Below are 27,241 nucleotides of genomic sequence, written 5' to 3'. Positions count from 1 at the left end.
CTCAGTCCTTCCTGGTCGAATTTTGCTCATTGAGGTTTGGACACAATTTATGGAGCAGGAACTGTTTTGCATAAACAGTTTGCAGCAATTTTACTTTCTTCTGTCTGTCTGGCTGCTGGCATTTTCCAGATGTGCAACAATAGATGTTTCCACATGTGCAGCAAGGAAGAAAACCAATATTCCTCAATGTTCATTTTGTTGTGTCAGATGGGATTTCTTTTTTTTATTCTGACAGGAAAGCTTGCAATTTTAGGACTATAAATAGTAAGAGTCAGCTTAAAAATCCTATGTGGCTCTGGGGAAGGAGCTACAAGAAGTATGTTAGAGTAGTCTGTTTGTTTTTCATTTTCAACAAACAGTTTTTGATTAAATTAGATTAGTTTAAAGTCTTTATTGTCCCTTAGGAGCAATTTAGTTTGCAGCAGTAGTCAGCAGAAAGAAAATCACACAACACCAACATCATAAAATAATACAATAAATAGACATAAGTACAAACAACAGACAACAGATGTCACCACGATATGAATTGCAATGGGACACTTCAATGAGTGACTTGATTAAAACCCAGCTTGTTCAAAAACCCAACTGCTGATGGGACAAAACACCTCAGATATCTGTTTGATTTGGCCCTTCAAGGAAATGTAAACCTCCTGCTTGATGGCAAGAGCCAGAACTCTATATGAAGAGGGTTATGAGGAGCTCCCACGATGGCCTTTGCCCTCTGGGTAGCTCTAACCTGGTAAACCTGGACCAAGATCTCTCAAGTCAGTGCCAATTTGTACGGACCATCACTAAATCCAGAAGCAAAATCATGATGCTATAGTGTCCTGGAGCAAGGCATGCTGCTGCTCTGAAGCTGGCCTCTCCTTGAAATGGAGAGAGGTGTGAAATGTGTAGTTTTTGTCACACAACACAATACCACAGATGCTGCAAGATGTGATGGAGCTTGCCAGTGGCGTACTGACTGCAGGACTGTCCACTAGAGATATTGCATGTAAACTGAATAAATGAATAACCCTAACCCTAACCCAAATAAATACAAGCCGTAATAGCAGCATAAAACATTCATGCAATATGTATATATAAATGTAACCCTCTTTGGGTACTTAGCAGGATACAACAATTGTTTCCGCCTCTTCATTTAATTTTTACCAACATGGCAAGACAGTACTAACACATTCTCACTTAGGGAGTACAGTAACTTCTCCTCACTGTTAAGCACGAGGCACTAACTCTCTCTTGTGTCTCACTCAAACCTGTCCCCACAAAACAAGGGCAGGTAGGAACCAATTAGCTCATAACCAAGGGAATACAATGACTGTACTTACGCACTGCACATGAAAATACAAATGAAACAATATACAATGAATGAACAATAAATGACAATAAAACTCAACAATGCTGAATCTATTCCTATATAAAAAAATAAATAATGTATCCATTAATAAACAACACAGTAACTTAAGTAATAAAAATAACCCAAAAATATAATGTGTGCAGTAATTATGGTTACATATATATAAAAATACTCTGTTACAAGCAAAAGTCCAGCATTCAAAATATTAGACTACTTGAATAAAAGCACAAAAGTATTTGCACCAACATATACTAAAATACCAAAAGTAAAACTACTCACTATACAGAATAATATATATTAGTGGGATATAATTATTGATACATTAATTTGTACATCAGTTTATTGCAGAAGCTGGTAAAGATGGGGCTAATTCAAATTACATCATATACTGCTTGATAAATTAACCTATATTAATACATAATTGTGTTTTAGGGTGGTTAATTTATATTTTTTATTAATAATTTAAAATGATCAAAGTAACTAACAGATGTAGCTGTCAAATAAATGTATTGGAGTAGATGTATAAAGTATTATTTTATACCTCTTTATACTTCTACACACACACATTATGCTACATGGTATGCTACATACATGCTATACATGCTATATATGGTCTTCGGTCAACTCGCGAGATCATCTGGCTCGCGGAGCTTTGGCTTGGCACGTGTGCTGTTCTTTTCTCTTTTTTTTTTTTTAAGTGTGGCTCTCAGCTGCCGAGGCGGATGATGATGATGGCGGAGCTGGTTCAGGGACAGGCCTCGGTGGCTCAGCCCGGAACGAAAGATGACTTCGCAGACACGATACGCCGGGTCCGACAGGTAAAATGCTCTCGAGCGAACCCAGGTGTAGCGCTTTCGGACCACGAACTGCGTGTTTGCATGTGTAGCAGGGCAGGACTTTGGTCGGGGCACCCCGGACCCCCTACTACAAACACTCCTCATGCACCCAGCAAGCTAGCAAGCTAACGTTAAGTAGCCGAGACAGCATAGCTGAGAGGACAGATTAGAGTGTACACGGGACAGAAGACGCGTTAAGTAACCGTGTCAAAGCTGTCAAAACGACTACACGAGCCTGGTCTAACGCAAAACACGAAGGCCTCTGGTCGTGTCGAAGTTTGGGCAACTTTAGTAAGTTAAGCCGACACACTGCAACCTGTTGTCAAGCCACAGAAGTTGCAGTTAGCTTAGCTTGCTAACTTACTACCACAAGTTTGATACCTCGCAGGTTGACCCGCAACGTGACTGAAGCAGATATTCAGCTCGGATATGAAACCTGAACACCTGAGCTGCCTGACACGCTGTCAAAAAGTTAGCCTGCTAGTTTTAAAGTCCTGAGTTAGCTTTAGTATCACCGGCTGTTGCCCCAGTTAAAGAGACACACTGAGAGCTTAATCAGTGATCACATGCGACACCGACGTTTAGACGCCCCCGTTTCTCTTACTTAACTCAACAATAAGCCTGTGTGTAAAACTCAAAGCGTATTTTTCAGCGTCTAATAATAAATGTGCGTAAGCTAGCGAGCTGAGCTGGTGTTAGCTAGCTAGCATGTGTGGTACTATGTGTCCTGGCGTTGGAGTAAGGCCATGTAATGTAACGTCATCTGTTCAAATAAGCCCCCCTCCTCTCCTCCTGTTGAGCACACTTGGATTTTTCCATTGCTGCCTGGAAAATACCTGGAAAAAATATATTTAAAATACAATCTACACTTCCTTGTCCCCCCTTTTACATAATATTGCTTAGATTCAGATAGTGACTGCAGCAGATATAGCACTATAGTTAGGCTATCATCAAGTAGAGCTGTAATATAAGATTAGTATGAAGTGACTGCAGTTAATAGTCTGTAAATTGGACTTTAGTCATACAGCTACCAGTTGAGCTTTCCCCCCGTGTAGATTATAACCTAGATATGAACAAATAGTCTGTCCCTGCATGTTTTAATCCCTTAATTCGTATGAGGATAAAAAGATGTGCACAAATATCTTTCATAACAGATGCGGACTTTTATGCTCATTATCAGTACATATGAAAATACAGGTACATTTAGGCAAATTTTGAACACACCTCGATTGGAACATGATGTTTAAAGTACATGTCGCTGTCATTCAGTTCGTGTTATGAGGCTTTTAGAGCCCTCCATAAACCCTCCACCTTCTCACATGTATGCTCGCACCACATTTCAGTTCGAAACAAAAAGCTGCCACCAGAAAGGAGGAACATTTCAATATAGCCTCTTAGCAACATGCAACAACAAGTAGGTTACAAGGCATTTAATTGTGGGCATTATTAATTGCAGAAAGCCATATACACTGTCATTAATAATCAAAAATAATCATTAGGATGAATCGCATATTAACCCCGTACAAGACGCTTTTCATGTCTGCCACATTGTGTTTGTGGGTTATGTCACATTGTGGATTTTGACATGCAAGTGCCTCTATGCACTTTACAGAAAAGGGAAGTCCTCGTTGTTTTGTGGGTTATCATATGACATTATTGTGGCATAAGTCAAAGAGATAGGAAATGGAGGCCTTGCACGAATGCTGCTGTACACTGATCATGGCTGCAGGCAAAAAAAGTGACAGACTTTGTCTTTTCCTAAATACTTTTCCTTGACCTCGATGGAAAACGTCATGAGATCAAGGAAAGACAAGAGGGAGAATTCATAAGGACTTAAGAAAGACACTAAGAGAATCTGACTGCACTTACACTAGGCTTAATAATACTGTGATGGCGGATGTTACTGACGTGGGTCACTTCAAATGTTGCTGCTGCAAGGCATTGTGGGACGGCATTATCTCCTTTACTTTAATAAAGAATGGTCCAGTGTACCCTTTGCTAAAGATGATTTTAAAAAAGAAGCACTGAAGCATCTTTCCTTAGCATTTAGAGAATTGGATCAGCTCTGATCGTGGCTGCCCCTGAGATACTTTTGGGTCATTTCACCCAGTTAGGAACCTCCTGAGCAAAAAAAAAAAAGACTGTTCGACCGCAGCCCATGTGTGTGCGGTGTGGGTTCCCAGAGATGCAGTTATAGCAGTCGTCTGCTTCTCCCTACTTGAGGATAGAGCTGCAATGATTCATTGTTATGTTGTCAACCATTAAATGAATCACCAGCTAATTTGTTTATCAATTAATCAACTAAGTATTTATTTGTCTTTACTCCTCTACGACCGTAAACTGAATGTGTTTGGGTTGTGGACAAAACAAGACATTTGAGGACTCCAGCTTGGGCTTTAGGAAACACTGACACTTTTTTTTTTTTTTTTTACCATTTTCTGACATTTTATAGACCAAACAACTAATCGATTAATTGAGGAAATAATCGTCAGATTTAGTTGCAGCCCTTCACGGGGAGCAGCCAGTGAGAGTGACTGACATTTAAAGCTTTAAACTGCCCAAGCTGTACAAGCTGAAATTGCTTTGTAATGCATTTCATGTTAACTGCTCTGTTTTTTGTTGTTGTAACTAAACAATTATCAGAGCAAGCAAAAGCAAACACACAATTGCGCAAAGGTCCATTAACTTGTTGCCTTAATCACCAGATGTTGACCTCTGCAGCGTGCCTCCCATTTGCCTCCCATTTGCTAATTATTGTATTTTGCCTCCTGCATGCTGCTTCTGGTCTGTTATTTATTTATTTATTTACTTTTTTAAATTGCCACTGTCTCAGTGTCACTAAATGTACCCATTTTGATCCTAAACATAACTATTAACATTAACCCACTGTAAACCAGTAAAACAATGCACACTTTTAAAATGTAAAAACCACACAGTGGAAGTGAGTGTCACAAGTAGTGTAGATCACTGCAGACACAGTTGTGCCACAGTGCCCAGTGGACGAGGTGTTCCTGGACCCTAAATATAACCTATACATACTTTCTTTGCCATGTGACCACATGTCACATGATTTTGTTTGTCTTATTTTTAGACAAATCTGACATTTAAGTACATATTTCAAGGCTGAAGGTATGAAACCTGACTGTAGCTGCTATTAAAGGTGTTAAAAAGTTTTTTTCTATATTTCAGCAAAGATTATATTCTAGAAGTGTGTTGGACTTGGAAGCCAGTCCGGTCCACAGTGGTGTTTACCCAGAGGCCTCAGTGGTTATTGAGGGGTTTGTACTGTAAGCTAGACAGTTTGTAATGAACAGTTTGCCACAAAATCCACCAGTCCGCATTGCTGTAAACCTGACTCGACTGCTGCAAGACACCACTGTAACAAATATGTGCAAGCAAATGCATGTTTGATTATATGTCGTGCACTCAGGTAAATCAGCATCTGACAGAGTAAATTTGGGTTACCATAGTTATTTTAGATGCTTTGAACCTCTAAGCTGGCAAGACTTCATTTATACTTGGTGTTTTATTACATAAAAAAGATTTCTGTAAAGTGTAAGTGACCCAAAACAACCACAGCAAAGACTACGTCCACACTAAACCATTTAAAATGACAAAAAAACATGCGTCCACACTAGTATTTCTGGGTCGTTTTCGTTAAAGATCCCAGCCCAAAGTGTAGAGAAATGGTCCAATCTCTTATTTGTCCTCTTCTCAGTTTGAAATACCAAAACAATGAATCTCAGCGGACACCTCGAAAGAAGCAGGACAGACAAAACCTGGATAGTCTAGTCTGCTTAGTCTCAGCCTTTTAACCCTTGTTAGCATGATTTTAGATATTCAAACTTACATATTTTTTTCTGTTTCAGAGAAATATATAAATGATGTCTGAAAGGGGAGCAAGTAAAACACGGTAATTTCATCTTGGCTCATAAATACTGCAAGTTCAACAGCAGCCAGCTGCGCCATGGTCCTGATAGAATCATTGCTTTACAATCGCAGTGTTGTCTGACAAAATAAACATCAATACAGGTTAATGGTAAAAGCTGCACCGTGTGTTCTCCTGTATTGACGTTTAAAATGATTGATCACAGTGAAAGTTAGAGGCGACAGCAAGTTTCTTTTTTACTATAATGCCACACAGCCCCCCCCCCCACCCCCCCGGCTTTGACCGGGCAGACTTATGTCATCTCTGTTGGAAAGCTTTGTTTTCCCTGTACATACTAAAACACAAAGCTGGCATTTTAGATTTATCTACTGTGGAGATTGTTTTGACTTTGTGAGGATGGAGGGCCAAAAACGGAGAGAAAAAGATGTATTTTTAAATATAGCAAGTTTAATATGGACGAAGTGCATTCCAGCAGTCAGTAGTCCTTCACACTGAGCCTCCATCCGCACAGATGCATGTGTTTAAATCATAGTTATCATGAAAAACTCAGTGTGTGCTAATGGAAGTAACTGCCTCTCACTTAACAAGCAATAGATAAATGTATATGTAATGGTCAATAGCCAACTTGATGTTGCAGCAGCAATTTTATCAGCAGTTAATTTGTAATTTATAAAACAAGATAATTATGTTCTAAACAAAACTTGGAAACTAAATTCAATATGTCAATAAAAATACAGTGAAAACAATGACATCCTACACCAACACTGTGACAGACACAGCTCATAAAACAGGCAGGTGTAACTCGGAGAAACACTAATTTCACTCTAAGTTTAAGCATCTTCTCGTCAGCCTTTCAGGTTGTTTGACATGCTTAGCTCCAGAAATGTCACGGAAAACAGCAACCCCACACCTGCTTCCTTTTCTGCCTCTCTATTTTCATCGCGCCCCTCTCACTTCCACTGGTGGGCTCTGAAGTAGATAATCATCCCTGAAGGTGATGGAAGACTCTAATTGCTGTCACTATATTTTCATATTGTGAAAGAAATTCCAGTCAGGCACAGATGTCAATTTAGTGCAATTTTCTGAAATGCTATACTTTTGTATGGAAGGAGAGGTGGCAGATTAACGGGTAGTGGAAAATGCTGTTGGCGCTCTTGTGCAGCGCAGCCATAGATTTAAATGTCCATCAACGTAGAACACGAGCATCTACTTTAGGTTAGTAAGTGGATGATTTTAAAAGTAGACGTAGATTGGTTTTTATCTAAGCTGTAATGCAAATAAGTGCACTCTTCTTGAAGGTGTATGCAGGAGTTGGACACTCTCAATCACAACATGTAGAGAAATGTGTCTCAGAGGTGGCCAGTGATCTTTACCTGGGCTAACAGTGTATTGATTGTGATCTGCAAAAGTAAGCATTGACTAAATGTTTAATTTGACTGTGTTCTTACAACATGTGAATTGTTTACAAGCGGTTTTAAACAGATTATTCCCCTCTTGTAAATAAAAATTGCTGATTTTATGAAACTCCATTATTGATGCAAGCTCTTTGTACAGTTCAAAATGGCAGCAACCAGGCTCTGTTGCTTTGTGCAGACGATGTGTTAGCCTTGATGTAGTGTCGCCTCCTGTTATTGTAACTTCTTTGATACAGTTAAAGATAAAATGGACACTAATTACAAGTAAAAGGACCATAAAATTGAATCTTCGCCTATTTGGTAGCACTCAGAACAAAACATCATCCATTTTCCAGATAGAATATTTTCATTGAGCCAATCAAAAGAGTGTAAGATCACTGTCATTTTGAACCCCTCCTACTGCCTCTTGAAACAGGATCAACAGCCTACACTAATAGTTTGAATAAGGAACTACTGTATTGTTTTAGGTAGCACTCATACCTGTCGTAACTTTCTGGCAAATCCAATCTGTTTGGGAATTGACGTGTGCTGCGATGATCTGTGTCATTTGTCAGTGAAAGTATAGAAAAGTTAGGTTAGTCAGTCGTCAGAGCTGGCACATGACAGATGTTTCAAGCAAAGCACCAGCATCAGGAGTCTCAACAAGAACTGTAGCAGACTGCGTCAAGCTGCTGTAATAATGTACAAAGTGCTGTTTTCAGCTGCTGTCAAACAGATAACACTCTCCGCAGCAGCCGACTTTGTCAAGGCCCAACTTCACACCCAACATGCTTTTAAGGAAGCCAGAAGAAAAGAGAATGTGTCACTCTTTTCACGAAGGGGCTGTCTCGGAGAGGAAATGTATGCTCAAAGAGAATATCATCACATATACACTTTTCACCTTTCTTCCATCTGTGTGTCTCCAGATGGCAGCCAAGATGGGAGGAGACCAGATGCCCAACATGAACAGTTCCCCTCCGGTCATAGACCCCTCCCTCTACGGCTTCGGAGGCCAGAAACGTTCACTAGACAATGGAGGTAAGCCTTCAGTGCAGATCTGCATAATGTTCTGATATATTGATAAACTCACAGCCATTACCTCTGATGCCTTAGCTTTTATCCTGCATTTCATTTATGCAGACACCTTTATGAAAACACCATCCTGCTATATAAAAGCTGTCAGTGTTTTCCCCCTTACTGTGGAAAAGTGTCTTCTGCCTCTTCAAAGTGTATGTGTTTGTGCTCCTTTATGTCAGGTTTTGCTCCAACCACCCTCGTTTCACTTCATTATCCAATCTGACATGTTGCCGTTTATGTTTGGGAAGGGTTGTTATTTTGTCCTAACAAATCAGACGCAAGTGACATATTCAGCATCATTTTCAGTTGACGCGGATGCTGCAGCAATGGTTGCTTGGACCAGTGACCTTTTTTTAAAAGTTTTTCATGCAGATGGAAAAAATACACCAATTTAAAAGTTATTTCTGTAACTCAGCATACAACCTGTGCAGCTGCATCACTCTCAGCCTCACTTTGCCATTTCCAAGGCTATTTTTCTGGCTGACTTCCCATGCTTAATCTTATCTTACAAAGCTCTGATTGGTTGTTCCTCCAAGCAGGGAAACAGCCGCTGAGCAAAACACTACACCTGTTTTAATTGGTGAAAAAAAATTGGGTTATTTATTTAGATTTTTTTTCCCAGTTTAATTATTTTCATACACAGAGGCATAGACATAAACTAGATTGGCATATTGTGTGGGCCAATGTCTAATGAGGGAGCAAGGTGAGTGGAAAAAAATACTTAAGAAGGAAATTTGTTCGGCCTACCATTTGAGAGAGCATACATTTTTTGGATGGCCGTCGTGTTCATTTATTTATGTAAGCCTGAACCATAAGCTGATAGTCATTATGAACATAAGGGTACATTCAGACCGAAAACAGCCCTGCACTAAAGCAACTTCCTGCATCGTAATAATGTCTTAGCGATATCTGAAGGTAAAGCCCTTTCACACAGAGATTGTGTCATAAGGCCGCTATGAAGTCCCTTCTTCATGCTGCCTTTGCATTTTTACACAGAATCAAACAATGGCATAACAGTCTCAGCCTGTAGTGTGACATATAATATCTGTTAAATGGAGGTTGATCCTCCTCCCTCCTCTGCTTGTAGGTTAAGGAGCTCCTGGACGGCATTGATTTCCCAATTTGCGGACATTTTCCGCCACTGTTCTTCTTCTTTAAGTTAGCTACTAGCTGCCTTTTAAATCTCATGGGGGTTGGTTGGTCGCATGCATAGCATGTCGTCAAACTGTCACACCCATCTTGTCCATGTTCCCATCCTGCTGGCTGTCATGTTTACACAGAACTCGCTTCAGCACTATTACTCCCTCAGATGCTGGCTTAAGGGTGAGACAACTGTTCCCCCCATTCCACGATTATACCATTTATACAGAACGACAAGGTGGCATAACGATGTAAGGTTCCCGCTTTGAAGAGGCAGTTTAAAAGGGCCTGACACCACCACCAGATCCAAAAGTTTGAAAGATTATGAGATGTCAAAATACTGCGCGGTAGTTTATCATTCTTTTTGCACGCGACCTATGCGGTGATACCGTTGGTGGGTGTGGTTTGGTAGAAAGAAATTTGAAACTGCTCACTACAAGGTCTGTGGATTATCTTGAATCACCGAGTCATGATTTTTGGAAAGAGACATTGTTGAGTTTTTCGGATGTGTTTTTTGGCACTTGAGCACCACAAGGCAAGTGCCATCAAGTTCCATTATATTTTAGAGAAGGCAGACATCTCTACGGCCAATATCTCCAACACTCAGCAACTCACATCAAAACAAATCTAGACTGATAAATAGCACTACAGGTAAGAAGAAAAATATCTATTTTTGATTTGGGGGTGAACTGTCCCTTTTAAAGGCTTTCTGGAAATGCTTTTCTACCTGCAATCAGGAACTTTACTTCGAAACTTTTTTTTTTGAAAATTGTACAAAACAACTATCCTCCCACACATAAAAACAAAATTGTGCCCCCAGTCCCTTTAACTAATGAAATAATGACACCGTTTCTGTTTACAATCAAGTGTTGACACACCAAAACACACTGTGTGTATCCTTGAGGCCTGACAAACATGCTCTATCTATTTGTTTGCCCACAAAATATTTGCATAGCCATTTTTCTTTTTAAATTGTCATTGTTTACATTCATGTTTACTTGCTAGCAGTCCTTGCTGGCTCATTGCTGTGTTGGGTGGTGCATTACCCCTATCTGTAGATCAGGAATATCAGGATCTGGAAGGGTGAAACCATTGGCAGGAATGTGTCCCCACTTGATGTCAGTATGTATGCGCATTCTCATGCGCCTATCTGAGATCAAAGAAGACTCAGAAACATTGCTTCATAGCGCTTTAACTGGTTAACAGCAACAAAAGGTACATTTAAAGGAGTACGTCACTTGCAAAATGACAATTTGTATATCAATTTCTCACCATGTGTGACCTTGAATTAACTTTTGTTTTTCTCCCATCCCTCCATGGTGAAAGAAAAAGAAAAAAAAACGCGAATTACTTTTCATGAATTATAGTAAAGGAGCACTGCTATTAAGAGTAGTGAAGCTATATCAAAACATTCGTTTACAAACTCTCACTTAACTCTGGCAGTATAATCCAAGTCTCATTTATCCAGTCAGATGCTTAGTAAATTCCAAACACATGCAATTGTGCTACATCTTACAATATAAACCACTGCCGCCAACAAGTAGGAAGCTCTTCTTGTGTTGAAATGCATCCATTTTGGGAAGTACTGAGCATACAACTGGATAAATGAGACTATTATACTGCAGGGGTTGTGTGAGAGTTTGTAAAAGGATATTTTGATATAGTTTTGCTGTTGTTAAAGGTGTTCCCCATTTACTTAAATTCATGACTACTGTTTTTGGATTCTCCGGAGGCATAATAAGCCACAACAAATGCATTTCAGGAGATTGAGCTATGTAGGGGAAACACTGTAATCTAAAGTGAGAGCCGTGGTTTTGTGTTTCCATGTTTGTGTGGAGTATTAAGTATCTGACACTGCAGTGTGCTGAAAAAGTGTCACTCTATCTCGCTGTCCCTTACACACACAACAGAGATTTGATCCATTTCATATCCATGAAGTGGAAAGACAAGTCATTTATCTCGTCCTCCTCTTATCTTGTCACAGGTGTTTGTATGATAGTTCAGCCCTGAATGCATGGATAGATAAATTGTATGCAATTCTGGTTTAGGTTTGTTTGACGCCCTGTTATTGTTTGCAACAATTTGTCCTCAGTTTTTCTCTGTCAAGGTTGTCCTGCAGTATGGGGGGAATAACAGAAATGTTATCTGTGCTCTACAGTCAGCTCTCAGCATTTACTTACATGTGTACAAGTATACAAATAGACTTGAGGCATTCACATTTATCTTACAGCCCTGTCCTAGTATGAATGCGGTACACCTCCTGTTTTATATTCATAGCTGTTGCATTCTCAAGCGTTAACCCTGGTGCATTTCCAGAAGGAAGTGAAATCAGTGCAAACGACCATAAAATCGATTGAAGTTGCTAGATATCAACTCAGGTGTTCACGTCCATGGCAGCACATCCTCCACTGACCCTGCAGGACCCTTGCTTGGTGCTACCTGTCAAAATGCAATTCAGGACCAGCAGCCATTGACCCGGCTGCTGCCTCGCTCTTTCCCGAGCGGCTGTGATTGAAACACTCACTCAAACGCTCACAGGCCTGATTACCATGCCGGTGAAAGCCCCCCGCTGTGGGTCAGACACGAACACGATGGATTGGCAGGACCATATCCATCTGCTCCCGTCCCCTCCAGCCATGACTCATTCATTTTACAGATATTTAAAATAGTATTTATTTATACCATGATGTCAGATTATTTCTCACATGTTAATTGGTTTGCTTTCCTCTCAGTAGGGAACCACCTCGGTGCAATGGTACATCAAAGGTGAGCAGAGCCTACTTACATTTGTTTCTGTTCATTTTAACACTCTTGGATATATTTCTGGTATTTACTTTGTTCCTCAGTTAAGTAGTTTTGAAATCACTTATCCTGTATTTTCCCTGACAGGATTACTTTTTTCAATTAACAATTTATTTTTCATTTATGGACTATTGTCTTGATTCATTAGGTCTATAAAATATATATTTTTAAATATAATAATTTTAGATATTGGTTACTTTGTCCAACTAACAGTCTCAAACTAAAACGTATTAATTTTGACATGATAGAAAACAAAAAAAGCAACTATAATTTATAATTTTCTGTCAAATAACTAATAATTTCTAGAGCTGAAACACTAGATAAATCTGCAACAGTTGTATAAGTCAATTAACAGCCCCAATGCACAAGTTGGTTGAGAGAAAATGTATTCTAGTTTTAGATGTTTGTTGGATTTCTTTTCTTTGGTCAGCCAGAGTTATTGATCATGTCCTAATCTCTCCCAGGGCTCTTGCTACAGAAGACTTCAAAGTGCCTGATAAGATGGTGGGATTCAGTAAGTAGCCCCTCAGTTCATTATAGTCAGTATTAATGTTTGACATGTAATCATCGGTATTGACATTCTGCTCAGTTTGTGGGTCACTGCTCGAGGCCCCTGTCTAAATTGAAAAAGGCTTAAAAGTGGCCTTTTCTCTCCCCCTCTTTCACAGTCATTGGAAAAGGAGGAGAGCAGATCTCAAGAATTCAGCTGGAATCAGGTTGCAAGATCCAGATTGCTTCAGGTAAGTTCTCACTAAACACATTATCTAAGTACCCTGTTTCTGCTTAATTTTGTCTCTCCTCAGAGGCCAAAGACATGTTTTAACTGAGAATCTGTGGCTTTTTAGAGATTGTCAGTATTTCTCCTCGTGTGCAGTTGTGTTGAAAATGTTTGGCATTGGTAAATTATCGCAGTGACTTTCAGACTTTATACTCTTTTCTCTTTCAAGTTGTAGTATCCATGACAGAGTCCTGCAGGGATCCAGTTTTACAAATCCACACCCGCAAAGATCAGTATGGAAACTGACCAGTTACCCTTAATTGTATCCGAGTCAAATCAGGACCTACCCCGACCTGTAATATAGGGGTGTTTTTTTATATTAGGTGCAATTGATTTGTACCATGTCTGAGTTAGTTGTAATAGTTGACATATTTTGTACAACAATAAACACTAAAAAATGTCCTATATCTGCGTAAAACTAGTGTATTATTAACCGTGTAATAAAATGTTAGAATAATGCTTATAAATGCTGAATAGGAGGATGTACGAGGAAACGTCCAGTTTACAACCTCAGTATGGCAACTGGTGATCAAGGCCAGACTGAATGTTCTTTCCAAATATTTTCACCTTAGGGCCCAGACACACCAAACTGACAGTAAAGAACTATAGGCAAGAAAAGCCAACTGTTGTGTCGCCTCATGTCGCTTGTGTCTTGGCCAGAAAGTTGCATATAAACACACCGCAAAGACAACAGCATGCAGCCAGCCAGCAAGTACGTTCTGAGCCTGCGTGAGAGGAAATGACACTCTACACCAGTAGATGGTGGTAGTCTGTAATTGTCATTCAAAAAGGGAAACCGGAAGACTGTCATGATGCTAGTAAGTCAATTAGCACATTAAGAACACAATCTAATGTTGAAAGGACAGTGTATTCACCATGCGCCAGTGAACAATAACACAATCCATCTCAAAACGTTTTTGCTTAAGAGCTAAATGACCAAAGACAATATCTTACCTAATGTAACAAGTTTGTTTTGGTGTCATTCCCTCTTGACTTTAGCTCTTTGTTTACTTTCCACACTTCTGTTTCTCTAATCGTGTGCTGAGCTGACCTGCCAATCCGAGTGATTTCATTCACTAACCAGCTTTGCCGACAAGGGCCAACAGGAGCCAACAATGCGGTACACACCGCAAAGACTTGGTGTGTCAGGGCCTTTATACAGCACTCGAAAAGTAATTAAGAAAAAGCTAAACTGAAAAGGCTTTTGGTCATGCTGCACTTTGTAAGTGTACCCTGTTGGCTGAGCGATGGTGTTCTTACCTGCAAAGTGTTTTAGATAAGAGCCAATGCTTCTTGCCAGTCTTGCAACTATGTTGTTTGCTTTAAGATTGCACAAACAAGCAAGTTTGGCAACAGCTGTATATGTCCTGTAAAATGCGTCCTGCAGGTTCCCCATCCAATATGTCTTTAAATCACAAAGAACATTTTTTGGTCATTGTCCCTTCACTAAGGAGTTTGAGCTTCTCTGTGCAAAATGATGTATGTGCGGAGTTTGACACTAGAAGACTGTTTGCACAAACATCTGTTGAAGAGGTGCTGCACTCATTACTTAAACATGAGTTTTAAGACTTGATGTCACAAATTCTGCTTTTATGTACACAACTAGTTTGTAGCCAGTGTGATGTGGAAACTTGAAATTTTTTGATTTTTGTTAAGTAATACTTGGTTGTGTTTTTGTATAAAATTGAATTATATTTATTTATGTATTTACACAAGATCAGCAACAAAATAATTATGACAACAGAATTACATTAATGCCAACCATACACTAGGGGACTTTGAAAAGATTTAGAAAATACTTTTAAAAGACTGACACCCTCCCATCTTAAGACAATGTGTGATTTTAGTCACAGACTGTAAGATTTTACAGAGACTAGGGATCTTGCAGAGTCACTGTTTACAAGACTACAACTAGATATTACAGTCAAGGATTATGACATATTAACAATTTGTTTCATGTCCACAAAAACGTATAGCTCCAGAAGCATAAGATAAAAAGCTTCATGTGTCAACAGTATTGTTGTCAATTTGGCATCAATATAATCCATAATGATAAACTGTATTTGCATAAAAACTTTACATTTTGGGGTTTTTTTTCCACCTCAACTTGCTACAAACCTCTGTTAGTTAGCTGCTGTACTTCAGTAGTAGGAGACTGGGAAAGACAGGAGAGCTGTTTAAAAAAAAAAGGAAGATTTCCCACTAAAATAAGTGCCGGGTTGGTGAATCAGATACACAGGAGAGCGTACACCAACTGTGGTGAAACTCTCATGCTTTTATCCCAACATTGAAAATTTGTCTGCAACAGTAAAATTGTTTGAAAAGTCGTTTGGCGTAAGGCCGGCATGAGATGCGTACTGACAATCCAGAAGAAGAGTTTGCACGAACACAGTTGCAGTTGTCCTTTAGTTTGCACCTCTTTGGACCCTTTCACCTAATAGCAACAGGTCAGATAACATCACTGAAGTTTGTGGTTGAGAGCATTAAAGTATACTGTTAACTACATAGCTTTTAATTGTTGTGCTTATATTGTTACAGACAGTGGAGGCATGTTGGACAGGCCCTGCACGCTGACTGGGAGCCCAGAGAATATTGAGTAAGTCTCACCTTTCAACTTTGACAGATTAACTTGAAAGTGTGCCCTGTTGTTTTGACACGGAGGGCATGAACTCCAAACTCTTTTCTTTTCTTCTTAATCAGTCACTGAAGCACCTGAACAACTCTTTCACACTCGACAAAGAAAAATGTGACACAGAAACAGTTAATTGTGTAGAGTCTGTAAATGCAGTGACTAATGTATTTCTTGCTCCGCCCCCGCAGCCAGGCCAAGAGGCTGCTGAGTGAGATTGTAGAGCAGTGTCGGTATGGTCCGGGCTTCCACAGCGACATGGATGGCAACAGTTCGATCCAACAGATCCTCATCCCTGCCAACAAAGTCGGCCTGGTCATCGGCAAAGGAGGAGAGACCATCAAACAGCTGCAGGTCTGATAATAGACTGCACTATATGCACAGCAGCTACAGTAAAACTGTGCATTTGACCACCTTACTTATTTATTCTACCATCATTCTCGCTGTTAAACATTTGACTCCCCATCATTGTGGACATGCAGACTGAACTAAACACAGCTCTGCCTTTGTGTCTGCTGAGGAGCAGATTTAATCAAGTGATGTTGAATCCAGTTATTTAAACCACGTTCATGGCAGAGTTGTTAATTGAAATAAGGATGCCCCCCTAACCTGATTCTGAATTGGAGCCAGCTATAAATTCCCAAGAACCCGGTTCCTCCGTTTATCAGTATGTGAAGAAACAAATGAGTGGATTAGTGGATCAAAAAATATGGTTTTGGTGTAATTTATGGTCTCCATTGTCTTGCTGTAGAGATGTCAATATCATGTTCTTTTGATCCTGATCTGAAAATGAGAAGCTGCTACCTGAATGTTTTGTATACTGCTCTAATACAAATAGAGAGATAACAGATTTTAAACTCTTGGCTGAGGTGGACAAACAAAAGCTGGATAATATTTTTTTAAATCCGATTGAAAGCATTCTAATTAGAGATTACAACTTGACTGTTTACAGGCATGCTGAGTAAAGCGATCTGATACCGATTACGTGCCCCTAAGCATTTAGCTTCACAATACTAGTGGGCAATATGGCCCCAAAATAAAAGGATTAATAGGTTTCAGGGTATTTTTGCGATAACATCATTCTTGACGATAGGACAAATTAGCAAAGAAAAAAAATGATTAATTTAATAAAATAGAAGTTTTTTTCGAAGCTGCTGAGAAGATTTAATTCATTTTAATGTATATATGATGTGGAAGGAGAAGAAGTGGTTCCACCTGTTTATACAGTTTAGGAGTTTGTGATGTAAGTATAGCCCAGGTTATTGTCTGTAGCTACAAATGACAGTTGTCCCCTTGACTATTAGTAGATGTTGCAATTTACCGGTGTCCCCCGCATGTCTGCAGGCTACTGCCACTGGTTATGATAAACGACTGTTAAGTCCAGCGACCCCACATTACAACCTGCGGCAGCAGGTTACTTACAGCTATTGTTTCTAATTGAAAGAATACATTTATTAATCAGAGCTCTTGCATAAGAACGTAGCACTTGTAGAGCCCCAAATATTATTTAAATATATGAATAATTCTCTGTCAAAACTAGCAGAAGGAGGCACGTAGAAACAGTTACTGCAGCATGCGCAGGCCTAATGTTACCTCCACATAGGGCAGATATGCGCAGAAAGAATACATCCATTTTAAACAGAGAAACAACTGGATTAAGAGTTTACATGGTTATTAGGGCTAATATTTCCCTTTTAATTATTTTTTACTTTACAGTAGTTTATATTACAAACCATACATCAAGATAGCAGGGTGTATGCAGGTCCTTTAAAGTCTTAAAATGTCTTCAGTTCAATTTTATAGATATAAGGCCTTAAAAGTCATTAAATAGTCTTTTGAATTTGTGAGGTCTCACTTGTCACAAACATTTTATCTAATTTCTTTTTTTTTTACTTCTCACTTGCAAATTATTTAAGTTCAATGTGAAAGTCCACATTTTTTATTTTAGAAATCTTGAAACCTACTAAACCTAATGCCGTCTTTTTACGTTATACTTGCACGTATCTCTCAGAAAATGTAGATTATGCTTACTCACTTTAGTAACTATATTCCTGCATAAAACTTCACCTCTTCACATGACTGCATATATTACTTACGTTACACTCACCTGCAGTGCTTGGATAAGAAAAAGGTGATCGTCCAAAAATTAGTGTTAAAATTTTGGTTAAAAATCATCTAAAAAAAAACATTAAATTTATGGGTCTGATCAGCTTAGTACAGCCCTAGTGAGCTCCTCGCCACACACACAGTAAAATTAACAATATCTCATGTCCTCCATAGGTATTCACCTTCTGGTCAATGTGGCTGAGATCACATCAAAAAATAAAACCTGTTCTTTGAGATGTGGCAGAATTTCCACCCTTGGAGTGAATAGTGTTTTGGGCCCCAGGTAACTCTTCTTGTGTGTGTTTTTCCTTCTGTCTGATGTACCCTGCAGGAGAGAACAGGAGTGCAGATGATAATGATTCAGGATGACCCCATGCCCACTGGAGCAGACAAGCCCCTGAGAATCACTGGGGATCCCCACAAAGTGCAGGTCGGTCTCTGAGGAGCTCAGTGTGTGCCGCTATCTTTCCAGTTTACACTCAATTTTACACATTTTATGCCTTCAGTCTCCACTCAGACATTTGGAAACCTCTTTGTTTTTAGTGAGAATTTTAGCTGGGCTTTTGTTATGCTTCACGTTCTTTTTAAAAATGTTTTTTCAAATAAAGATTTTGCCGTGTTTTTCGATCTTCTTTACAGCAAGCCCGTGAACTTGTGGTGAAGCTCATCCGAGACAAGGACCAGGGAGACTTCAGGGTTGGCAGGGCAGACTTTGGATCCAAAATGGGAGGAAGCAGTCTGGATGTAAGAGCTTTTTTTTGCTTTTCACAGCAGCAAGAATAAAAAGACTATGCGATGTACAGAGATGGAAGTCCAAAGATTTGTGCAGCAAACATGATGTGATTTATTTATCCACATAAGATCATTTTTGTATTAATTTCTGAATTTTTCTCTGCCCTCATCGTTCAGGTGGTTGTGCCCAGATTTGCTGTCGGCATCATCATCGGCAGGAACGGAGAGATGATCAAGAAGATTCAGAACGATGCAGGGGTCAGGATCCAGTTTAAACAAGGTAAGAAGATCAAACAAGACCTGACGTCATCAATCAAGTAAAATAGAGGTGTGTAATCTCTAGGGTTGCACCAATTTATCAGCCAAACATTGCTATCATGACAAAAGAATGCAGTAAACTCCCAATCGATGAATCAGGAGACGCACCTTATTTTTCTCCAGATACTGCTACTTTGTGAACAACAAATCTGTGTTGAAATCCACATTTGGAGAGTTGGTTAACATTACCTGTTCGCTAAGTCACAGCTCACAGACATTGCATTGAGTTGCATTATGATGCGTGCTGTTCAGTCATGGTGTTATCAAATGGTAATCTTGTTAAATGTAGTTTCTGGCCTCACTCTGATATCTCTCCACTTTGTGCATGAATAGGTCCTGTTTGTGCGTGTGTGTCTTTCGGATCTGTGTATTAATGACAAAAGAGTGAAAAAATTGAATTTCTGCTCAGGGGGATTAATAAAGTATATAAAATTAAAAAAATTAATCAGGCACAAAAGTCAGATGATGCGTTGTTGGTTTGTGAATAGGGACCAGTTTCAGGCAGACTTTTTCATCTGGCCTGTCTTGGTAGTAATCTAGTGCGATTGAGCTCCAGGCAGCTTTACAATCATCAGAATTAATGGACAGATACTTATTCCAGTCTAGTGATCCAAAAGGTCATCGTTTTTTCCTACATATTAACTACTCACTTGAGCTGTGACATCCAAACTAACAACTTCAGTTAAAAAATATCACCAGGATTTTAATCCTTTGACTTAATGACTTAAAGCACTCAGATGTAAATATGTATGCATACGTAGAGCAGTTAAAGACACTGGTGTCCCTTGTATCTTTGGTCCAGATGATGGAGTCAGTCCTGACAGAGTGGCTCAGGTGATGGGCCAGCCCGACCACTGCCACCACGCGGTCCACCTCATCAATGAACTGGTTCAGACTGCTCAGGTTTGTCCCTTCTGTTTACATCTGTCCAGTTAATTTGTTTTTAGGAAACCCCAGCAGTGGTAAATTTTGCAAAGACACATTATGTTATTGAATAGGACGATAATGCAAACCAACAGGGTGATTACTTTTGCAAAAAAACTTATGTTTCTTACATGGGGTTTTAGAAGTGGAGAGTGTTATGGTTAATGTTGCCTTCAAATGGGACTTGTGAGCTAATTGTTACAACATGGGAAGCTGTGAACATGATATGCTTGCTATTCAAGTGGTTGTGAGAACATTGCTGCCAGGCAATGGCAACATGGATGCTACTGAGGGTGTCTAGAAGCCACTGAGGTTAAGGATTTAAGCCTAGTGAGCAGGTCACATAATGCAGGAAATGCAAAGGCATGACAGAAGAAAAAGATGAGGCTTGTGAATTCCAGTATTTTCATAATATGTTTCATAATACGCCATGTCTAAAAACATCAGCAAACACACCATCACTCATGAACTCAGAGGTTCCAGAAAATTTGCATTTATAAGGTCGTAAATACCACAAGAAGGGGGCTTTCATAGGGACTGTTCTCGGGAACACGGTAAACAACCCCATTTGAACGCAGCATAAATATCCATTAAATGAGAAACTTTAAATTGGAAGCAAGTCAGGGAGTTTTAACCTTTCCAGCCAAAAAAATGTCCTGGTTCCCTCCTGTAGGAGCGAGATGGCTTTGGAGGTGTAATGGGACGTCGTGGCCGAAGTGACTGTAACATGGGAGGATCTGGAGGACTGCAGGAGGTGACATATGCAGTACCTGCTGACAAGTGTGGACTAGTGATTGGCAAAGGTAAGGAACAAGTTCATATTAAGTGTTTATCAGCAGATTTAAACACCTGTTGTTGCTGTAAGCACCTCAGTGAGCTGTTTTGCTTTGTATGTATAGCGCATACTTTTGTAAATAGTTGCTAAAAGAGTCCATCAGCATGAACAGTCTTAATATCCAACGCACCAGATTGCCTTTTCGCTTTAATAACTGAAAGCCGTTTGGTGTTCTGCCACTGCGTGAAACTGATGAGAAGCGAGGGGGTGAGTGACCACCCTCCTATTCTCTCTCCAGGGCTCATGTATACAGCACAAGTGGCATTCATTGGCTTCACTAAGGGCTTAATGACGGGGATAATGCGTGTAATGTGACATTAATTGTTAAAGGTGCATAATAACAGCCCTCAATCATGTGGAAGGCTGCCTGGCATCTAATGAGGGTCTTTCAGCCCGATAGAGTGCAGCGAGGGAATGAATAGGAGGAATTAGCTTATTGGCTATTCATGCCCACTCTATTGCCAGCTATTTAAAAGTCATTGACCATTGCATTGGAAGGAGCTTGTGAGTGTGTGTGTGTGCATGCATGTTGCCTTGGTGTGTGTGTGCATGCAGTTGTGGGCGGGTTCGGAGTGGGCCTCTTTACCTAAGATAAAAACATGGCAATAGAAATGTCAAGTGGCTTTTGTGCATGTAGTGGGGCGAGGGAAACAAATAAACCTGGGCGTTGCGTCCCCCTCTCCGTGCATTAGCATATGAAGTGGGCCAATATGGTGGAGATGGCGGTGGGTCTGGGTGCTGTCAGCCGTCCCTTAAAGGGTGCGGTGATTAATATCTTTACGATGCCATATGCAGCCCATTGCCCCTCTGTTTTGACCCCCTACACACACACAGACACACACAGCTTGATGAATCAAGCCACCCACCAACCTGCTCAGACTTTATTACGGCCGTGAATTCGGTGCAAGAGCCCTAACAAGCATCCTACAACTTAACTTATGAATTTTAACTTAAGAAATCTAAACCAGGGCTTTCAGTGGCAGCAGATGCAGTTTGATCAGTTCAAAGTTGAAATGTGCTTGTTTGAAAGAAACCTAAGGTCCACTTACTAATGTTTTACAAACAAGTGACTCTAAGGTCAAGAATTAATTTTCACACTATACTCATGATGATTAAAAAATGTTACTGACTGTTAAAATTGACTTGAATCTTACTTAACATGAGCTCAACTTTGTTTTCAGTTCTACTTTTCTGTACTCATTTATTATCGTAGATCAGCATTTCCCAAACGTCTCCTGGAGTAGCCCTTGTGCTGCATGATTTAGATCTCTCCCTGCACTAACCAGGCTGATACAAATGATCAACTTGTTATGACCTCCTGAAGCTGCTTGATAACAAGCTGATCATTTAACTGCCCACTGCTACAGAAAATGAGAACTAAAACTGCAGTGTCTAAAAGAAACTGACATGCAAAGAGAATATACGATAAGTTGAGTTGTCCTCTTGGGCTGGGCCAAAATTTAAAAAAAAAATCTTTCTTTTTTTTTACAAAGTGGAATAGTGTGGCGAAGATATTATGTTGTTTTGCCAAATTAATTAAAATGATAATGAAATAATAACAGATGAAGTGTAAAGTCAAATTTAATGTGACTCAGCACGTAGAGGAAGACATTTTAATCACAAGATTGGTGGTTGGTGGTTCAATCCCCAGCTTCTCCTGTCCTCATGTCGAAGTGTCCTTGGGTGAGACTGAACCCCAAATTGTGGAGCTTACATGTTCTCCCCCCAACATACATGTTTTGTTTTTTTCCTGAGTTTACTCCCACAGTCCAAAGACATGCAGGTTAAGGCTGCATCCATACTAATATGATTTAGTTTTAAAACGGCATTAAACATTTAATTATTTAATTGAATTAAAAACAATCTCCATACCCTCAGGAGTTTCAGCACTGATCGGAAGTAATCTTCGCCCATATTAACATTGCCTGAAAAAAAGGTACATTACCTGACCATTCATGTACACTTGGCTTGTGCATGCCATTCCCAACAGGAAGCAGATTGTCCACTCTTTAGTTGGTTGCTTAGTTACAGAAAATAATACAGAATGAAGAACGACAGAGATTTCTGTGTGTTGACCTACGACAAGGTGAAACTGTAACAAAGTAAAATGAGTTTAAAGTGGTGGAACACAAAGATTGGGAGTCCTTACAAAGCAAATACGGTGACATATTAGAGCAGTAACAGGAGCATTATCCATCTCTGAAGGAAGCTACAGCCATGGGAGAGGAGTAATGTTAACGTCACCTACACAAGAAGGATGAAATCACAAAAGATGTATAGACTTAGCAAGAATGTTTTGACTTGATTCGTCATGACATTTTTCAAAAGTTTCCATGTCCGCCTGTCCAGACTAAAAAGCAACCCCGGAGTGTTCATAATAAAACAGGGTCAGCAGCATTTTCAAAGGTTTCTGTTTTAGGGGCCAAAACACAGGAGCAGTGCGGAAGCTAGGCATAAACATAACAATAGTTGTGTGTTTTAAAAATGAAAACGTATTAGTTTGGATGTAGCCTACATGGACTGACTACTCTAAATTGACCATAGGTGAAAATGTGAGCGTGAATGGTTGTCTGTCTCTACGTGTCAGCCCTGAGACTGACTGGTGACCTGTTCAGGGTGTACCCCGCCTCTTGCTCATTGACAGCTGGGATCTGCTCCAACCCTCCCTGCGACCCTGAGGGATAAATGGATAGATGGATGAGTTGACAATTAATGTTCAACAAAATCAGTGGATCATTTCAGCTCTAGAACATGAACATGCAAGAGCACTCATTCAACAATGAAAAATATACAAGCCCACAAAACAAACTACACTTTTCCTTAAAGTCTGTCTGATAATTATGAATGAATTTAATCCAGAAAAACTGTGGGCCAAATTTATCTGAGGGCAAACTAACTAAATATAAAAAATGTGTCTTTACTGATAAACTGTATATAGATATTAAATACTCTATTAAAATACTCTTTTCAGTATAATATTGATTTCCACCATACTGCCCACCCCCAGTTTGAAGCAGAGCTGCTGTTACATTATATATTTCAGTGTTACACTCTGATAATGTTATGTCCCCTGAGGCCTGAGAGTTTTTCCCCACCAGCAGCTAACCAGTCCCTTGGCTTTGCCTTGAATGCTGTCACCAGTTGCACTTTTGTATCCCCTCCTTTTCTCCAGCTCACTAAACCAGTCTCATTAATAAGGCCCGTATTATCTGCCCTCACTACAGCCCAGTCCATGAAATGAATAGTCAGGGTCTTCATTGCTCTCTGCTGTCTGACTAGAAGAGCTCATAATGGCTTCATTAAGGCAGAAGTTTCATTTGGTTGACAATGGGTTAATGGCCCATGTGCAGTCTGTTGGCAGCAAGGAATAGGCTACGGGAGGAGGAGAGGTTTTTGATGAGCGTTTTCATTTGGAGGTCAGCCAGGGTCATCCGAGTGTCAGCCACAAGTGAACAAATGTGTAATTGATGTTGGGACAGCCCTGGTGTCCCCCCGGGAAGCACCCTCAGCCTTTTTCGTTCAGATGGGTATTGTGGAGGGGGGTGGCGTCTATATGCCCCCCGTTCACTCCCTCCTCTCATCACAGAGGACAACACCGAGTCAAGAATGAAAAGGCTAAAAGAGACAAACGATATCCCAGAAGGAGGATACGCTTCAATTTTGGCCCTTTTCTCCTGCCAGCGATGTTTCATTTCTCCCTGCTGGTGTAATTGCTCTCCCCACACGTCGGGAAGCTGGCATCTGATGCCGCAGAGGGGGAGGTGTGCAGGAGATGTCTCCTTTTGTTTCCTGATTTGCATGGATGTTACCACAGAATGGTAGATAAGTGTTGAGACACAAGCCAAGAGTCTTCATAAGGTAGCGCCATCACGCCGCTTGAGTTGAGTGAGTCAGTGGGATTCTGGTGGAGAGAAGTTTGGCCTAATGCCACATTCATATATGGGATGCATGGTTGAGATGGGAGATAAATGACTTGCAAAGGGTCATGTCTTTGGATAACTTAAGATGTTTTGACGTGTGCAGACTTTTTGGGCCTTAAAATACTGTGCATTGCAATATAACACAACATCCATTACGTCTAGGTTTAATTACATCGAACCCTCCATGTTTGCTTGATTTTTGGGCTCTTTTGTATTAAGCTTGGATTATGCTGGAAAAGAACAAGTTCATATGGCAACCATGTTAGAAAACGAAGTACTAAGAGTAGGCAGACACTATATCGTTTAAATTAGGAGATACCACTGCACATTTTCAGACGGTCTCATCTCAAATGCATTTTTAGTGTTGCACTCCTTCGTACATATGAATAATGACAGAGGAAATTGTGCTAAGAATGAAAAAAGCTTGAGAGAGAGAAATCCCTGCTTACTGTCTCACTTTGGATTTGCTTTTTTACTTTGTCTTTTGAGATAGTTAAAGGTATACTATGCAGGAATTGTCAGCTACTGTTTGTAAACCGTATCGCCAGCGAAAGTGAAAGAAAAGTCCAACCCTTGATCCGTTAGATTTGTGTCTTTTCAGGGATGTGTGTGCGATTTTCATAGTTTCTCTTGGATGCATGCTGTTTATGGTCTGGTTGCTCCCTTTTATAAAGTCCTGACCTCACCTGCATGCTGTTCTGAGAACTGCCCCAAACACAGGAAATACAAAGAAAACACAGAGTCTCTGGAGAAGATAACACCACCACACACTTCTTTAGGGTCATAAGTGATGATTTAGAGGATGACTAAGGAATGAGTCTATACATTGTTTTTGAGGAAAGCCCTGCATAGTATTTCTCTAAGTTTGGGACATTTGGTCAATTATGTTGAGAAATGTGAGGACATCACCGTGATAATTTTTCTGTATTTTCTGACATGTCTTAGGCCGAGAAAACAATCAGCAGATTAATCAATAACAAAACTAATTGTTAGCTGCAGCCCTAGTTAAATATCCTGTATTGTTTGCTGCTCTTTCAGGTGGAGAAACCATCAAGAACATCAAAGAGCAGTCTCGTGCCCACGTGGAGCTCCAGAGAAACCCGCCGCCCAACACCGACCCCAACGTGCGCATCTTCTCCATCCGAGGCACCCCTCAGCAGTTGGAAAAGGCCCGCCAGCTGATCGATGAGAGAATTGGGGTAGGTGGTCTGGCTCTGGCCCAAAACTCTATTGTCTGGCCTGATATTCATGAGTGCACATGTCAATGCGGGGAGCTGCCGGGGTTAGCCGGGCTGCTGTGGTCCTGGTGGCCAGCAGGATGTCACCAGAGGTTAAACATAAAGAATCCATCAAATGGACTTAATGGAGTGCATCAGCGCCCGGCCCTGCCCTCTGACCTTGCCTGTTGGCTCCCTTTAAACACAAGTGTGGTCTCTCACTCGCCTCCTCTTCCCTTTCTCTGCTCCAGGGCCCAGGAATGGGGGGCAACAGCAGCTTCGGTATGAATCCTTACAACCAAGGACCAACCACTCCTCCTCAACAGTAAGCTTCGACTTCTCCTCATTTCACAGTTTCATGTATTACTGTTATGTCTGTCACGATAACTGCTTTTGTTGAACAATTTATTGTTCCAGAAATAAATGCGATAAACCGTATTATTGTCATTTTAAGACCATTTTATGCCACTGATATAATGGTAATATAATAGCATAGCGTACACCATGTCAAATAGCAATTAACTTTTAATCGTTAAGACTATTTAGACAGTGTAAAAAAGTGCATATTTTTTAAAAAGTAATGATTAACAGCCGTTAATATATACAAGAACGTGTGTATATATATGATTATTGTACCCTCATAGGAGTAGCCCATAATGACTTAGTTTGAGACATAATACAAAATTTGGCCAACAAAACCAAGTGATGCATCTTGTGACTAATCGAAAAGCTTAGTGACGTTCAGGCAACTTCGCAGTTGGCTCCATAATAGCGGGGCTGTACAGCCTGGGAGCTGAGCGGTTTGCTGGTTGATATTCGGAGAGGTAGATGAAGTTTTTGGATGAGTAAAACTACAAATGAAGGACTTTTTGGCTCGTTACCAGGGGTTGGCAATCTAATGACTATGAGGACTGAGCGTCTCCCGTTCCAAAAGTTTCAGCTGCAGGCTACCAGTTAAGCTACGCTATGTCGTCTTGAAAGTGTTGCTTTATTTTTTGTCAAACTGGCGTAAGTACGGGTGGGGTGGAGAGAGAAAGAAGGGAGAATCACTGCACCCAAGTCTTCTATTGGTTGGGAATACCCTGCTGTTTATTTTGGTATCATGTTAGCTAAAGTTTTGGTGACATTCTTATGTAAACAACGCATGTAAACACAACAAGCAATATCGCGGTCGGAAAAGTGGTCAAACACATGTCCGTATATCGTATGATAAGTCAATAACGTAATTATCGTGACAGGCGTAGTTACCGGTCAGAGGCTTGCTGATTAAGTGTAACACAATGGTCT

General features: G+C 40.2%; 1 protein-coding gene across 3 annotated transcripts in view; it reads left to right on the top strand.

Moving 5' to 3' along the window:
* Nucleotides 1-2,017: 2,017 nt before the first annotated feature.
* fubp3 (far upstream element (FUSE) binding protein 3) overlaps nt 2,018-27,241 on the top strand; it is a 29,875-nt gene continuing 4,651 nt past the window's right edge. For 2 of the 3 annotated variants that reach the window (XM_050052926.1, XM_050052924.1), the window contains exons 1-14: nt 2,018-2,175; nt 8,403-8,514; nt 12,426-12,459; nt 12,960-13,009; nt 13,164-13,235; nt 15,812-15,869; nt 16,094-16,256; nt 18,340-18,438; nt 18,648-18,752; nt 18,918-19,020; nt 19,861-19,961; nt 20,656-20,785; nt 25,776-25,936; nt 26,206-26,279. In XM_050052926.1, coding sequence (XP_049908883.1) covers nt 2,080-2,175; nt 8,403-8,514; nt 12,426-12,459; nt 12,960-13,009; nt 13,164-13,235; nt 15,812-15,869; nt 16,094-16,256; nt 18,340-18,438; nt 18,648-18,752; nt 18,918-19,020; nt 19,861-19,961; nt 20,656-20,785; nt 25,776-25,936; nt 26,206-26,279 — 1,358 coding nt within the window. In that variant the 5' untranslated portion in view covers nt 2,018-2,079. The remainder of the gene's footprint in view (nt 2,176-8,402; nt 8,515-12,425; nt 12,460-12,959; nt 13,010-13,163; nt 13,236-15,811; nt 15,870-16,093; nt 16,257-18,339; nt 18,439-18,647; nt 18,753-18,917; nt 19,021-19,860; nt 19,962-20,655; nt 20,786-25,775; nt 25,937-26,205; nt 26,280-27,241) is intronic. The other variant, XM_050052925.1, reaches the window with a different exon arrangement.

This window comes from Epinephelus moara, chromosome 9, assembly GCF_006386435.1.
Source record: "Epinephelus moara isolate mb chromosome 9, YSFRI_EMoa_1.0, whole genome shotgun sequence".
Classification (NCBI taxonomy): Eukaryota; Metazoa; Chordata; class Actinopteri; order Perciformes; family Serranidae; genus Epinephelus; species Epinephelus moara.
The sequence above is the reverse complement of the archived record's forward strand: the minus strand, read 5'-3'. Positions and strand labels throughout refer to the sequence as shown.